At 37.0% G+C, this 16,459-nt stretch overlaps 4 protein-coding genes across 4 annotated transcripts in view; 3 read left to right on the top strand and 1 right to left on the bottom strand.

Annotated features, from left to right (window-relative positions):
- Window positions 1-16,459, top strand: part of LOC134668991 (multifunctional methyltransferase subunit TRM112-like protein) — a 246,289-nt gene that overhangs the window by 98,513 nt on the left and 131,317 nt on the right. The gene's annotated exons all lie outside the window — the stretch shown is intronic.
- LOC134668931 (epimerase family protein SDR39U1) lies at window positions 2,575-9,622 on the bottom strand. The gene is made up of 6 exons (XM_063526435.1): window positions 9,437-9,622; window positions 9,165-9,369; window positions 8,009-8,246; window positions 7,477-7,710; window positions 4,639-4,858; window positions 2,575-3,813 (listed from the first exon to the last, which is right to left on the bottom strand). Exons 1-5 carry the CDS (start codon window positions 9,468-9,470, stop codon window positions 4,643-4,645), a joined length of 927 nt encoding a protein of 308 aa, XP_063382505.1. The 5' UTR covers window positions 9,471-9,622; the 3' UTR covers window positions 2,575-3,813; window positions 4,639-4,642.
- Window positions 10,198-12,642, top strand: LOC134668539 (tRNA-splicing endonuclease subunit Sen34). Its single transcript, XM_063525987.1, has 7 exons — window positions 10,198-10,382; window positions 10,465-10,551; window positions 10,665-10,800; window positions 10,960-11,075; window positions 11,211-11,327; window positions 11,966-12,115; window positions 12,431-12,642. Exons 1-7 carry the CDS (start codon window positions 10,331-10,333, stop codon window positions 12,622-12,624), a joined length of 852 nt encoding a protein of 283 aa, XP_063382057.1. The 5' UTR covers window positions 10,198-10,330; the 3' UTR covers window positions 12,625-12,642.
- On the top strand, window positions 14,371-15,387 carry LOC134668990 (programmed cell death protein 5). The gene is made up of 3 exons (XM_063526506.1): window positions 14,371-14,534; window positions 14,655-14,766; window positions 15,133-15,387. The coding sequence occupies exons 1-3, from the start codon at window positions 14,469-14,471 to the stop codon at window positions 15,342-15,344; spliced, it is 390 nt and encodes a 129-aa protein (XP_063382576.1). The 5' UTR covers window positions 14,371-14,468; the 3' UTR covers window positions 15,345-15,387.

The raw sequence follows: 16,459 nt of genomic DNA, 5'->3' as shown, positions 1-16,459 counted from the left end.
ATGAACTATTAATATATGTGTCTCTTTTAATAACACAGAATCCTAATCTCTTGTTCGTTTCTTGGGCGAGAAAATCGCCGATAGTTAATCGCTCACTCGCTCTTGGTGGGACAAGTGCCTTACCTCGACAATTGAAATATCTGGTCAGCGGTGAAGGAACTGACCAAATTTCGGCGATACTCACCTCCGCCTCAGTTGATAAAACGTACATAGTTCCTGGTTAATGCGTCGAATAACAGTAGGTATACGAAAGATGACTGCGCGGCCAACCGCCGTATAGTAGTTGCTAATGTACGAAAAATACTTTTATAAGATCTAGGTACACTACCTTTGTATGCATGCGTCCGCCCTGCCATCCTCGATCTCCTAGATCTGAAGTAACGCTTAAGATTAAACACTCTCAAATCTGGCTGTGAATGTTAGCAAAATGGCCACAAGCAGCGATTGATAATTGGCCACAAGTAACCTGCGGCACAAAACATGACAAATAGTTCACTGTTCCAAGGAACAACACAAGTCAAAACCTCGACGATTTTATATCACCAGTAATTTAATACCTAAAGTATGGAATACCTAAGGTAACTTTTGTTAACTCAACGTGACTTCTACACGTGAGGCATTGCTTTCTGTATGCACCATCCAATTGTCTTGTTATCAGATTGGGTCGTTCGGGTCAAAGCAACATGTTGTGAACTGATAATTCTCATGTGACAGTTGGCGATTGGCGACTACCTGTCTTGCCATGATGAAGGTACATTTTGCTAATTAAATATTGAATCGTATACATAAATTTAATGATAAAAAGTCGAAGCAAGATGCTTTTAATATTTAAGTATATCGACAAATTATAATTATGAAAGTGAATCTATTAATATTCCCGTTTTTTACTTTAAAATTATTATTTTTTGAATAATGTAAAAATATACTCTTGTTTATTATGACAGAGACTGTGGGGCAAAAACTAATTTATGAAGTTAACGTGAAGCTGTCGTGTATCATTAAGGGGCCCACTGATTAACAGTCCGCCGGACGGCATCGGCCTGTCAGTTGTTCGGATCTGTCAAAATTTTGTTCTAACTGACAGGCCGATACCGTCCGGCGGACTGTTAATCAGTGGGCCCCTTTAGATCATTACTCCATTTTAGGATTAGGACCTTAAAAGAATGTAAACAAAACCATGTGCCGTGACCGTTAGACCAAATGAGGTACGTTTTTAATTGTACTCTATGATTTGATTGATTTTCCAATCGACCCACAGTCGCGGGGTTTCGTATGTTTACATACTTAAAGGTCCTAATGTTAGTTAGTTAGGGCTATTAAAACTCTTTAAGAATATAATTTAGAGAGATACTTAGTATAAGTAAATAAATTATTAGAATTAAGCATATAAGCATATAAGCAGATATTTATTGTAAATTTTATACATACTGTCTTGAATGACATAAATAAATATTTTAAGATTGTATTTTCTTGGCTGTATTTTACAATCTATCTTTATCTGTGAAAATAAAGGGGTCTGTGAAAATTTTCTTGTGATTCAAGTGTCAAGATTTATGCATTTAAATATTTTCTTCTTTGATTATAATATTATTTGTAGCTAAAATAGAGCAATTTATTATTTTCTAATAAAACTATCATTATTTATCTGCTCGTATTATTATTTGGCAACCTTGTTGTTCTGATTTAAGAATGATACATGACATATTTATAATTATAATTACTAGGGATGTACCGACTAGTCGCCGACTAGTCGGGAAAGCCGACTATCCGGCCTCATTTGTAGTCGGCGACTAGTCGGCGACTAGTCGGCAAAAATGGCCGATTAGTCGGCACTTTATAAGTGACAGAAAAACAGGGCAAAATGAAATAAACAGCTAATATTTAACATTAGCTTTTCACTTATTTTACCCAAATTCATATTTAGGGTGCTTACGAAAACTTTTGTTCGAATTATTGACAGTATGGTCGCTTTTTTATGTCCGACCGGTTGCCGTATGAAATATAGCCTTAGGTTTTTTTTGCTTTACCACGTTTTTTGCGTTTAAATAGATGAATATCGCGACAATAGCGGTAAAACGATTGTTTTAAGTGCATCTGTACCGAACTTGGAGGAAACTAATGATCTGGCCGACTAGCCGACTAGTCGGCCGACTAATCGGCCATCCGAGCGCCGATTAGTCGGCTAGTCGGCCAAATCAATAGTCGGTACATCACTAATAATTACCCAACTAAAGTGATATGAAAATGATTTGGACGAAATGAAAAAGCGCAAGTTGTAAATCTTACTAAGTAGGTACTTTAATTTCGTATTTAATTACATTAAGTTGATCATTTAATCACTAAGTATGTATTGTAAATATTGCACATAAAACAACATTCATTTCAATAACAAACTAATCTACTTAGGGGCTGTCCATAAATTACGTCATCGATTTTTGAGGATTATTGACCCCCCCCCCCTATAATCATCCAAAAATCATGCTTCGAATGACCCCATTTCCTCTTACTTCATGCTACCGTCATCCGATGTCCAGACCCCCCCCCCCCTAATTTTAAATGACGTAATTTATGAATAGCCCCTTAGTCAAAATGTTTTTGTTTATACAGTCAAGTTACGAATACTACTTTCGACACTAAAAAAGTAGCAAAAATATGTACACACTACACGTTTACATATTTCTGTCACTTTCCATCCGTGCCAATATTTATTACACTGGCAGTACCTACTGTGGCCTATTTTATAAAGCTACAAGTTACAATTTACAGGCGGAAGTCTCGTTCTAACACATAGGGTTAGAAAGAGACTTCCGCTTGTAAATTGTAACTTGTAGCTTTATAAAATGGGCCACTGGTGGGTATTCCCTAAAGTTTTTCATTTTGTAATGATGGCTAGCATAATAAATGGCATTCTAGATGAGATGACTTACGTATTAAGAAACAAATGCAAATAAATGATAGGTATAGCCCGTCGAACAAGTTTGTCAGTAGAATAAGGCGCGAAATTCAAATTTTCTATGAGACGATAACTCTTCGCTTCGGCCCTACATTTTTTTTTAATTTGCCGCTCTTTTCTACTGACTCAAGTGGCTTGACAGAGTATATTAAAAACATTAAGGTTTACTCGGGTAATTCCGAATGTCGAAAACTGTCGGATAATTCCGAAAAGAGACTTTTATTATGATGGCATTAAGGGTGTTTTTCATCTGTATTTCGGAATTATCCGACATTCGGTATTACCCGAATACACCTTACTCGTAAGAGTCGTAAAGATCCGACACCCGTACAAAATCTTTGCTAATTGAGTTTGAATCTAGTTTGTGACCATAAAAAATCCATTGAAATAGACTTTACAGTCTAACGTAACACCTGTGCACAACACTCATAACAGGCGTATCAGTCAAAAGAGACGTTAATGTTTGAATAAATGTCACTTTTGACATTGAGAGACCCGATCCCCCATCTAATCCACATCGAATTCATATCCTATAAATAAAATTAGAATACGCCTGTAAAACTTTACGAGATTAGTACCTTGATATTGCTATTAACAAATGAACAGGTACATTTTAGATAGGTTATTTACATCTTCGTCCGACTGAAATAGTTATGTGGCATTCTTACTTGTAGATAATCTAGATGAATTCTTGGTGTGCCTGTATTTTTACGAGTATCCGTACTTTCATTATTTATACTCGTAGTAGATACTAAGTATTGTCCCTTGATCAGCATCATAGTTCTTGAGGGTTCAATGCCCAGGCATATAATTTCCGGCAATGTACAGTGCGCTGGTCTATTGAGATATCAAGAGCAAGTCTGAAAAGACATTAAAAATATCCGTATCAATTCCGTGATGAAAAAATATAATAATAATTAAACGTAAAGAAAGTTTAGTCCTGTCAATGAGGTTGGCCGGTCAAAGTATTGAGCAGATGGCGCCAGCATAGCTTGATCTGCCAATCTCTTTCTTGTAAATAATTTTGTCAAATTCTTAATTTTTTCATGGAATTTTATGACCTAGATGCCAGCCCTTTAAGCCAAATATCATAGAAATAAACTAGAGAACGGGGCAAGCTATGAATGATGGCGCCATTTATGTAAACCTTTGACAGTTGCCAACCCCATTACAAAGTTCAAAACAGAATGCAAGTAACGGAAGTAGCTGCGAAATATCGACTGCTGTCCTTCCTGAGGGCCTACCGCAAACACCGAAGTTAGCAAATTGCAGACATTTTTCTCTGTCACTCTAATTACGCCTTAAATTGAAGTAAAAGGGAAAGATGCCCGCAATTTGCGAACTTCGGTAGGCCCTCAAATCGACGTGTTGCCTTCCTGTCACACTTACGTACGAATTTACAAGTGCGACAGAGAGGCAACACGTCGAACGTGGTTCGGGGTAGGCCCTCAGTATTGATACAGTAAGAACTATTTATTTCTGATTGTCGCAGAAGCGAGGGAGCGAAGTGCACCCTTCATCCGCTTTAATTAGGTCAAATGACGCACCGATTTTTGTATTCCAGTCACTCAAGAATTTAAAGGTGACAATATCTGATTTCGATATCGATCTCCATCTCTTTTGCTCTTGATATATTCAAATGGCGAGAGAAGTATTACGAAAGCTACAACAACACAAATACGTACTTCCTCAATTCGCAGTTTTCTTTGGAAACAAATGCGCGACGTCCTTGCATGCGTCATCTAAGTTGGGGTACTGGTAAGAATATCCGAATTCCATGACTCGTTTAGGCGTAACGTGTTGTCCTTTGGTCAGTAGCATGGCTCTCTCAGGGTTGAGTAGAACATTTAGAATTGTCTCTGGTACAGGAAAGAAAGCTGGTCGGTTGAGAGCTTTGGCAAAAGACTGAAAAAAAAAACATTAATTAGAACCTGGCAAGCTTTTATGATGCAGTGAGTAGAAGTATCTGTGCAGAGTAACAACCTCAGAATAAAGAATTGATATATACATTTCATAATCATAATAGCCTTTTATTGCCAAAAACTAAAACAGTATTACAAAAAATATATAAACAAATTTACTTAAAAACTAACACATCGTATTCACCGGATTAGTGTTCAGCGTGTCATCTGACACATAGGCCTCTCCCAGCTGCTTCCATTCCTTTCTATCAATGGCTTTTCTGGACCAGGTGGCGCCCCCTATCGACTTGATGTCATCCATCCATCTTTTAATTGGTCTACCTCTTTTTCTGTTACCGTCTCGTGGTTGCCAGTCTGTAATTATTTTGGTCCATTTTTCCTTACTATCCCGTGTCATATGGCCTGTCCATTGCCATTTTAACTTTCTTACTTTCTTGATTACGTCTTCTATTTTCGTTTTTGCTCTTATTTCATCTGCTCTTTTACGATCTTTTAATGTGATGTTCATCATACTTCTTTCTATTCCTCTTTGGCAGGTTCTAAGCTTTTGGAGATGTTTCTGAGTCAGTGCCCAAGTTTGGCAGCCATAGGTTATACATGGGAGGATACACAAGTTGAAAACTTTTTTCTTAGCTGACATTGGAAAGTGATTACTTTTAAGTATCTCCTTAAGCGACCAGAATCTTTTCCAAGCACTTGATACTCTTCTCTCTATTTCTAAAGTTGTCTGGTCTCTGAATGATATAATTTGTCCTAGATAAGTATAGTTCTGTACATATTCGATATTTTCATTATCTACTATTATGGGCCTTTCTTCTCTGTTTGTCATTATGTTCGTTTTTGATTTATTTATGGTAAGTCCGACTATTCTGCTTGCCTCTGTCAGCTGTTGCAGCATGTGTTGGAGCGTCTGAGCGTTGTCAGTTACCAGGACTAAATCGTCAGCAAACCTCAAGTGGTTAAGTGTCCAGCCATTGATATTTATGCCAAGTGTATCCCATTGAAGGTCTCTGAATATATCCTCCAGTAAGGCAGAGAATAGTTTAGGTGACAATGGGTCTCCTTGTCTTACCCCCCTAGCTATTGGAAACTCTTCGCCAAGTGTTTCTAATTTTATTTGTGCTGTGCTATTCGAATATATGTTTTTAATCAAGCGTATGTATTTTTTTTTTTTTGGCACTCCTTGCCGGATTAGAGCTTTCCAAAGCGAACCATGGTTGATTGAATCGAATGCTTTGCTATAGTCCACAAATGCAATGTACAAAGCCTTTCCGTATTCTTGGCATTTCTCTATAAGTTGCTTTATAACATGCATATGATCGACAGTTGAGAATCCTGCTCTAAAGCCAGCTTGTTCCATGGGTTGTTCTTCATCCAGTACACTTTCTATTCTATTTAGCAGCAATTTAGAGAACACTTTGTAGATATTAGACATAAGGCTTATGGGCCTATAGTTTTCAATCATGCTTCTGTCTCCTTTTTTATGTAGTAATATAATGACGCTTTTGGTCCATTGAGATGGTATAAGTTCCGCACTTAAAACGGTGTTGTATATCTCTGTGAGTTTTCTCAAGTTTTCCGGAGTAGTTATAGAATGTCTGATCATCTCATTTGTTATCTGGTCTGGTCCTGGTGCCTTATCGATTTTTTGGGTGCTAACCGCTTTTTCTACTTCTGACTGAAGAAATGGTGGTATGAACTCAGTCTCGTCGTCTACTAGAGTTATACTAGAGATCGGGGTGCTTTCTTCTGCTGTGTAGAGATTCTTATAAAAATCAGTTGCTGTTTGAATTATTTTATTTCTTGTCCTTACTTGCTTTCCTGTTTTATTTTTAAGATTTGGTATCCATTGTTTTGTTTGTGTCAATTCTTTTAAGGCTTTTTTGACTCCTCCAGTCTTTTTGATATGGTGGTTTAACACAGCTGTTCTTCTTTTCATTTGGTCCTTTTTAATAGAATTACTAATTTTTTTACTTAATTCTGCAATATCCTTAAGATTTTTTCTGTCTTTTCCTAATTTTAATATCTCCTTTCTTTGTTCAATTAATGACCTGGTCTCTGTTCCAATTTTTTCTATTTTGTTTTTTATAGGTTTCTTGAATGATCCATAAATTTCATTTAACTGAGTGTTATATAATTCGTCTGCGTTATTTCTTGAGTTGTGTACATAAATATTGTTGCTCATGACTTTCTTTGCTGCATTGAATTTGTTTCTACTTTTTCTTGGTTCTTTATTGTCTATCGCTGCTCTCACCATTCGATGGTTGGTATTAAAGTTGAACTGGTTTAAAATGCTTATGTCTTGGAACACTTTTCTATTATTAGTTGCAATGTAATCAATTTCATTCTTGTATGATCCGTCTGGCGAAACCCAGGTCCATTTGTTCCTTGGCTGTTTTTTGAAGAAACTGTTCATGAATGACAGATATACATTTATTTATTTATTTAAACTTTATTGCACAAATTTACAAAAAAAGAGTACAATTGGCGGACTTAACGCCTTGAGGCATTCTCTACCAGTCAACCATTATATAGAACTTCTTTCGTAGCTAGTTTGGTTGTATCCTGAATATATGTATGTATTTCTTAGTTATATCTTACCACTGTAAAATCCTGATTAGTTACAATGTGAGGAGATACACCATTTAGTATTCCAACAACTTTTTCATTTTCTAACGCGAATTTGATGATTCCCGTAAGATCGTCCACATGTATCCAAGGCAGGAATTGCTTGCCGGAACCAATACGCCCACCTAATCCTAGGAAGAATGGCAGGATCATGTTCTTTATCATTCCGCCTTCTCGGCCAATCACTACACCGGATCTTATTATAACCTAAAACCACAAAATATCAACTGTTTATTAAAAACAATATTTGGAAATACTTGGTCACATTTATTAGCTATTTGGAACTTCATTTTAAAATAGGACTTCGCTTCATTTTAACTTTAGGTACGTTTTTAATATCGGAAATGGGGCGCTTGGCACTGAAAGTGTTAATAACCAGTGGCTTATTTTATAAAGATACAAGTTACAATTTACAAGCGGAAGTCTCATTCTAACACATAGGGTTAGAAAGAGACTTCCGCTTGTAAATTGTAACTTTATAAAATAGGCCACAGTATGTACTTACAAGTCTAACTGATGGGTCTACTTTACTGGCTGCTCCCTCCCATTCTATAGTTAATCTGGAGAAGAAGTCTGATCCAGTGACAGTGCTACTTTCATCATACTTGTTAGTCTCCGACGGCTCATATGCACCAACACCAGTGACCACAACCAATACCTTAGGCTTAGCTTGTGCCTTGTTTATGGCTTCTACTAATGATTTGGTAGTGAAAACTCGAGAATTCTGGACATTTTGTTTAAATCTAAAAAGAAAAAAAAGTTACAGTCATGTATAAAAAGATACATATGCATATGAGATATTGCTGGCCCAATATAACAGGATTCTATGTTACATTTTCCATATAGTGGAAATTCGACTTAATGTCATTAGGACAATGTTCAAATTTCAGTTTGATAAAAGTGAAACATAGAACCCTGTAATATTGGGCCAGCAACATTATGCATGATTTTTGTATTGTTCTACTTTGATGAATGTGATCTGAGTGTTGTCTGAAAACTAGCCTGAATGTGATCTGAGTGTTGTCTGAAAACATCAGAAATGGATACTAATTACTTCACAAATCGTTTTTTAAGTGACAGAGATGGCTTCAAGAAGGTGGAGAGGAGAAAGAAGTCAGCTCGTCCGAATCAGTGCGGTACCGCACCGACTGGACCTAACCATTTGCTTCGTCCTGCAACACCGACGACGCTGCTGTATGTGTCCCGATTACACTACCTTACGAAGGTCGAGGAGATCGTGAAGTATGTACGAGCCAAGTCCGGATTCATCCTGAGGGTCGTGAAGTTGGAATCTCGACACAATGTGAATTTTAATTCTTTTGTGCTGAGCGTTCCGACTGAACAACTAGCGACCTTCACCAAGGAGGAGTTTTGGCCGAAGGGTGTCAAGTTCCGGCGGTTCCGCGGCCGGCTCCCTGACACTGCGGGGTTGCGAACTGCATCGCAGCCATAATTTTGTTTTTAGTTTTAAGATATATTTTGTATTAATATGTATGCTAGTTTTAAGGTATTTATCTATGGGCCAATAGTTGCCTGAAAATAAATGTTTTCATTTCATTTCATTTCATAAGTCTTGTAAATTTTATTTTCTTATTTATTATTGCCGGTAAAAACCCTACGCACCTTTTGAACTGTATCAAAAAATTAAGAGTCATACATACCCAGGCGTCCAGGCCTTGGTGAAGTCCATAAACTGTTGCCCCGCAAGATTGACCACAGCGTGCGTGTTGTCAGGCAAGCCTCTCAACGCTATATCAGACCAGCATATGTTGTTTCTGCCCGGCATTCGAGAGACGTTCGTCACATCATACCCGTGTTTTGAAATCAGTTCACCCAAACGCTTACCTACGAAGCCAGTGCCCCCGCCTAAAAAATACAAAATAATCAACACCTCTCCCTAAGTTACCGAGGACCACAATAAAAATAAACTAACCGATTAAGACTTTCAAATTTGTCCGAATTGTCATTTTGCGACTATAATTACGTAACGTGCACTTTTAAATAACTAAATTAATTATAATTATGTGCACGTCTCTGTTTTTCGAGGAGTAGACGTGATATAAATAGACTAAATTTAATTCTTGGCCGGTATTATGGTTTTCATGTAACTGCATCAAAAGAACAGTTGACATGAAATAATCTGAGGGTCTACCGCGAACGCGTGACGTATTGCCTCTCTGTTACACTTAGGTACGAATTAACAAGGCCGACTGAGAGGCAACACATCGAACGTGGTTCGCGGCAGGCCCTCTCGCCAATTCTACTGTCAAACGTAATGAACGTCCATGCAATGTACAATCGTACAGCCCATTCTTATAATTTATGATTCTTTATTTTATACTTATAATTAAACAAAATTGATATACAATTTCTTGGGAACTCACAATACACTTCAACTTCATGCTAGCTAAAATGTCATATTGAAATAAGATAAGAAGTTTATCGTCAAGTCGGGTCTTGTCATGCATAGATGTATAATATCATAGAGGCTCAAACGTCACTCAAGACACTCAAATCAAAAGCGTAGAACGTAGTGATTATATGTGACGTCCCACGCGTAAAGGTACCTTATGGCGGTTGGCGCTTACGCTATTATTAACGCCGCTCAAATATTATTGCGGCGCTATGCAACGTAAGCGCCAGCCGCCATAAGGTACCTTTTGCCGTGGAACGTCACATATGCTCTTTGATCAAAAGTCAAAACAAAATAATCTAATGTGTGTTGAATGTGTGCTAATGCTTGCTAAAATAATTTATATTGAAATAAATTGAAAAGAAAATAATTAAGACATTTCTTTAAAACGCGTTACAAGTAAACATTCTTGATATGATATCCCTTTTCGTGGAAAAAGGAGTTGCATATGTATGGAATGCAGAAGGTTAGTTAAATTTTAAGCATCAACTAGAATTGATGTTTACTTTTATTCTAAACTCAAACTAATATATTGTATGTCGTCTCAGATTGGTTTACCCTTCGTACGCAACATAGAATATGCGGCGCACTTGTTGGAACTCTACCTTCCTACCCGAGGCAAAACGACTTCCTAGGTGAGTATGAAATAGTTTACAAATCCTTTTGCTTAGCTTGCAATTAAACATTACATTTATTAGCACCATGTTTTTGTGTGCTTACACCTAACGTATTTACTGTACCTTTTTAGGTCTGCCAGTGGCCCTCATGTCTGAGGAAGCAGCATTGTTAGTAAATAAGGGAATATGTGAATTATATGAACTTCCAAAAATTACATGCAAACCTAATAAATCCGACAAACAAGATGCTAAAAGTATGGAGGAAAAGTTAGTACCTATGTACCATTTTTCTAGATTACTGTTAAAATTGATAAAGATGTTATATTGTTATAAAATACTTGAGAAAAAGTGACCACATCCTTGTTTATCCAAAAATGGCTTCTAGTTTCTATCTAATCTAAATTAATTAAATTGGCATATTTTTAGATTATTAGCAGAGCAAACAGAGGCCTTAAGAAAGCGAAGAATTGAACAACTATCACAGAAAATCGACATAATAGTTGCTGGAAAAAGGCAGAAACTTATTACAAAAAAAATTCCAAGTAAGATTTGGTGGCTAAATATTACCTAAATCAAGTACATATAACTTTACATTAAATATTGTTGTTTTATAATGACATTCAAAATAATATTATAATATATCTTAATAAGGTTGTTACTCCAATTTATTCTTGCAGTTACAGAAGGAAACTTGAATAAACAAGCATTATTGCAGGAAGAAATAGACAAATTACCCCCTTTGTTGCCAGCTTATGTGCTTGTGCATTTACCTACACAGCATCATATGGATACAGGTAAATACTATGTCAGGTATCTAGTGATATTTAATTCAAGATTGTATTTTATTGATATTGTCACTTATTTTTATTTAATCCTGTAGAAAATAATCATGTGTTTTAATAAATAAAGTTGATGTGCATAATATTACCTCGTAAAGGGTAATCCATTAATTACATCACACGTTTAGGGGGAGGGAGGGGGTCAAGAAAATGTGACATATTGTGACATGGGGGAGGGGGGAGGCACAAACTTTGTGACGTCACTTTAACTACATCAGTAACCGAAAATTAATTTAATTTATTTATTTCGCCGAAAATTTATTTAAATAACAAGTTTCTAAAACGATAATCGTTTTTATTCGTTTAATTTTCTTTCCTAAGCAGTTTTGGGTTATAAAATTACTATTATTTATATCGTCAAGAATATATTGATAAAATATTAATAATACTTAGGTACTTAATTCGATTTGGCGATTTCGTAGAAAAATAGTGACGTCACACTAGGAGGAGGGGTTTGCCAAATGTGACCAAGTGTGACAAGGAGGGGGGGAAGGGTCAAAAAACCTAGAAATTCGTGTGACGTAATTAATGGATGACCCCTAATAGATTAAAACAACTCAATGCTAAAGTAATGTAAAATTACTTAATTTCAGAAAAAAGTAAAGTTGGCTTAGATGTGTTGAATCCTGGCGTAGTGGAAGGAGACGGAGCTCTACATTTCACTATTTTTAATGATCTTTGGGAAAAAGGCCATTATATTACAAGTGGCTCTAAATTTGGAGCAGATTTTCTTGTGTATCCAGGTAAATATTTACTTATCAAGTTTATGTTTAAACCGTGTAATCTGCCGTTTTGTTTTCAAAATTAGGCCTATGATTAACCTTTTGAACGCCAAACGGCGCATCCATTTGCTGTGCCACTGACACCATGGGGGTAAAATTAAATTAATGTGAATAAGTAATGCCAACCTAAAAGTGGGTGTTTTTCAGTAGATTTTCATCAAAAAACGATCGACGTCAAATGCCGTCTTTGACGTTTTTGTCATGATTTTGCATTGAAGTCAATTGACGTCTTTGGCGTTCAAAAGGTTAATATTATATTTCTATATTTGTTCACAGGGGACCCTGTCAAATTTCATGCCATGTACATGGTTCGCTGTATAAGAGATGGTAAGACCTCCTTTAGGCCTATCAACTCAATTACATTTGGAAGATTGTCAGTAGCTGTGAATAAAATAGCCCTTTTAGCGTTTTGTAACATATATGGACAAGTTCAATACCAAACTTTGCAATGGCATGATAATACTAATTAAATGAAATACAAACCTAAAGTTGTTTTAATAGTGTTCATTCTTGTTCCTTTATTTAATAAAATTATGAAGAATGTACTAGTTGTGCATCAGGCGTGCTGTATGCTTGTTTGCCACCATTCAATTTTAAAAAGACAACGCTGGAAAGCGCTCTGTTCACGGTCGTACATATAGCCGGTTAAACAATTTTGTCAGTAGAAAGAGGCGCGTAATTCATATTTTATATGAGACGATTACCCTTCGCGCCTACATTTTTTATTTTTTCTACTGACTGAAATGGCTTGACTAAACCCGGTTTAGGGTTCCGTTCCCAAAGGGTAAAACGGGACCCTATTACTAAGACTTCGCTGTCTGTCCGTCCGTCCGTCTGTCTGTCACCAGAGGGCCTACCGCGAACCACGTTCGACATGTTGCCTCTCTGTCGCGCTTGTAAATTCGTACGTAAGTGTGATAGGGAGGCAACACGTCGAACGTGGTTCGCGGTAGGCCCTCAGGCTGTATCTCACGAACCGTGATAGCTAGACAGTTGAAATTTTCACAGATGATGTATTTCTGTTGCCGCTATAATAACATTAATAACAAATACTAAAAACAGAATAAAATAAAGATGGGGCTCCCATACAGCAAACGTGATTTTTGACCAAAGTTAAGCAACGTCGGGCGTGGTCAGTACTTGGATGGGTGACCGTTTTCTTTTTGATTTTTTCCGTTTTTTTTTGCTTTATTGTACGGAACCCTTCGTGCGCGAGTCCGACTCGCACTTGCCCGGTTTTTTTTTTCTATTTTTGTGTGAAAATCTTAATGCGATTCACATTATACATCTACTTACCAAGTTTCAACAGTATAGTTCTTATAGTTTCGGAAAAAAGTGGCTGTGACATACGGACGGACAGACAGACATGGCGAATCCATAAGGGTTCCGTTTGTTGCCATTTGGCTACGGAACCCTAAAAAGAAACGCAGAAAATTAAAACGTTTTTACTAAACTCTCGAACACGTTTGCCAATGTGCCAAGGCCATAGAGGTACAATAATATAGAGAAGACACGGGGGAGTGGCCAAATGACCGAACGAGATACACTTATAGAACTTTCAGTAGGAGTAGCAGAGAAAGCGGTACTATTGCTTGTCCTTTTCACAGTCTCACTTTTTGTTTGTTCCCCACCTTTTTGTTAGTATGGGCTATGGTGGGCGACAAATAACCCGACCGAATTACGTAGATTGTTTTTGGTATATTGTCAGGAATGTTAAAATGTGTTTTTAATATTGTCGCATTGCGTATGTTTTGTCCCTCACAGAGGCACGCGCACATCACTTCTATAGGATGCTACTTCTATGGCCAAGGCCAAGTGCCAAAGTGTGCCAAAGACAATGTGACAGTTCTTTGGTGTTGTCAGCTTAGTGTTTATTTCGTTTATTTTAACTCGAGGACCTTTTTTTAAAATTTTATTTAATACTTGGTGTATAACTACGAATATTTTCTTTTTGTAAGATAATTATAATAATTAATTTATATATTGGTAAAAAGTTGGTTGTTTCAACACATTTAGTAGTAGTAGTAGTAGTAGTAAACTCTTTATTGTACAAAAAGACATATTAAAAATAACATACAATTAGCAAGAAGTACAAAGGCGAACTTATCCCTTTGAGGGATCTCTTCCAATCATCAATTTCATTTGTGTTCCTTTCCTGTTCCTAGCAGTTTTTCTAGTTTAACGACTTTAACGTTTTAATTTAATCAACTAGCAACACCACCTGTTTTGCCGTCGAGCGAGTTGAAACTGCTATCAAAAATAAAATATATTTTTTAGATTTAAACAGTGAAAGGCCGCAAATTTCTTTGACAAAATGGCAGATCCAGAATTGGAACAAATCAGACAACAGCGATTAGCTCAGTTACAAGCTCAACATGGGGTATGTATCGTGCTTTTTACTTTTATTGAGGTTAACTATTCATAGTAACAACATACCGATATCTACCGAGATCGGTTCTTTTTGTTTCTTTTTAATGGATAAAATGACTGATTCTTCCAGGGAACAGGCGATCCGAACCAGGCTAAGCAGCAGGAAGAGAGAATGCAAGCTATGGAAGAAGCAAAACACACGATTCTTGCACAAGCCCTTAGTCAAGATGCCCGGGCCAGATGTGAGTCAAGTTTTATTTTAACAAGAAATTTCTTTGTTTAAATTTCTTAATAAAATACGTATTAAATACCTAAATTACGAAGTACAACGCCATTCACTCCATGAAAACTGTTAAGGCAGACCAAGATAACTCTGCAACGATTTTGACAGCACAGACTGACCAAGTGTTTATTTACGTCATAATTTCATGAAAGTTTGACGTTTAAAATAACACTTGCATAGTCTGGGCTATCAAAATTGGTGCAAACTTATCTTGGTCTACCTCTATTTAAAGTTGGAATTTAACTTGGTTCAATGGTGGATCTGCTTGGATTCCATACTGCTGACTTGTACTGTACTATAATTATTTTTTATTACCTAATTTCAGTGAACACAATAAAACTAAGCAGACCAGAGAAAGGTGCCATGGTGGAAAATATGATCTGCAGAATGGCTCAAATGGGACAAGTGCGCACCAAGATTTCCGAGCAAGAACTCATCCAACTCCTAGAGTCAGTCAACCAGCAGATGGGGAAATCAACTAGCACTGTTAAATTTGACAGGAGGAGGGCAGCCCTTGATTCTGATGATGATTTGTAGCAGATTAGGCCATTTCTTTGCAGTCTGTTAGTTTAGGTGTATTTTAAAAGAATGTAAACAATCAAAATTACGCTTAAGGGGCTATTCATAAATTACGTCATTTCAAATAAGGGGGGGGGGGTCTGGACATCGGATGATGGTAGCATGACGAAGGAGGAAACGGGGTCATTGAAAGCATAATTTTTTGATGATTTTAGGGGGGGGGGGGGTCAAAAATCGATGACGTAATTTATGGACAGCCCCTAAGATGGTTGCTTCTCCATACAAAATAGTCCTTATAGTTTTATAGAAAATATTTTTACATAATTCAATGTACATTAACCATAGCTATGCCCCTTCGTTCGACTTTTTTAGATTTCTTGATCATTATTAGAATTAGGAGCATAAAACAAGTTCCATATGACTCTTTAAATGCGGAGAGCATTAACTTATAATAATTAAAAACCGGGCAAGTGCGAGTCGGACTCGCGCACGAAGGGTTCCGTACCATAATGCAAAAAAAAACGAAAAAAATGCAAAAAGAAAACGGTCACCCATCCAAGTACTGACCACGCCCGACGTTGCTTAACTTTGGTCAAAAATCACGTTTGCTAATGGGAGCCCCACTTAAATCTTTATTTTATTCTGTTTTTAGTATTGGTTGTTATAGCGGCAACAGAAATACATCATCTGTGAAAATTTCAACTGTCTAGCTATCACGGTTCGTGAGATACAGCCTGATGACAGACAGACGGACAGACGGACGGACGGACAGCGAAGTCTTAGTAATAGGCTCCCGTTTTACCCTTTGCGGAACCCAAAAAATTATAAAAATATCACAGGGGCTGTGTAAATATCAGAGCAGCTGTGATTAATATACATTAAATTGTGTCAAAATATTTTCAATATCCAGAAAGGAAATTAGGACTGTTTGTATGGAAAGGCGTTTTCGCGTAGTTGTCCACCTTCGTCTTAATAAACTATTTTCTAATGTCAAGGCTCCTCTTCACGTTGGGCCAACACCAACACCAACGAGGGACGCATTTATGCGTTAAAGGGAGCAAGTGATATTGCTATCTCATTCTACCGCATGGCTGCGTCTCTCGTTGGCGTTGGAGTTGGCCCAACGTGAAGAG

This window comes from Cydia fagiglandana, chromosome 11, assembly GCF_963556715.1.
Source record: "Cydia fagiglandana chromosome 11, ilCydFagi1.1, whole genome shotgun sequence".
NCBI classification, from domain to species: Eukaryota; Metazoa; Arthropoda; class Insecta; order Lepidoptera; family Tortricidae; genus Cydia; species Cydia fagiglandana.
This window is presented reverse-complemented; position numbering and strand designations above follow the sequence as displayed.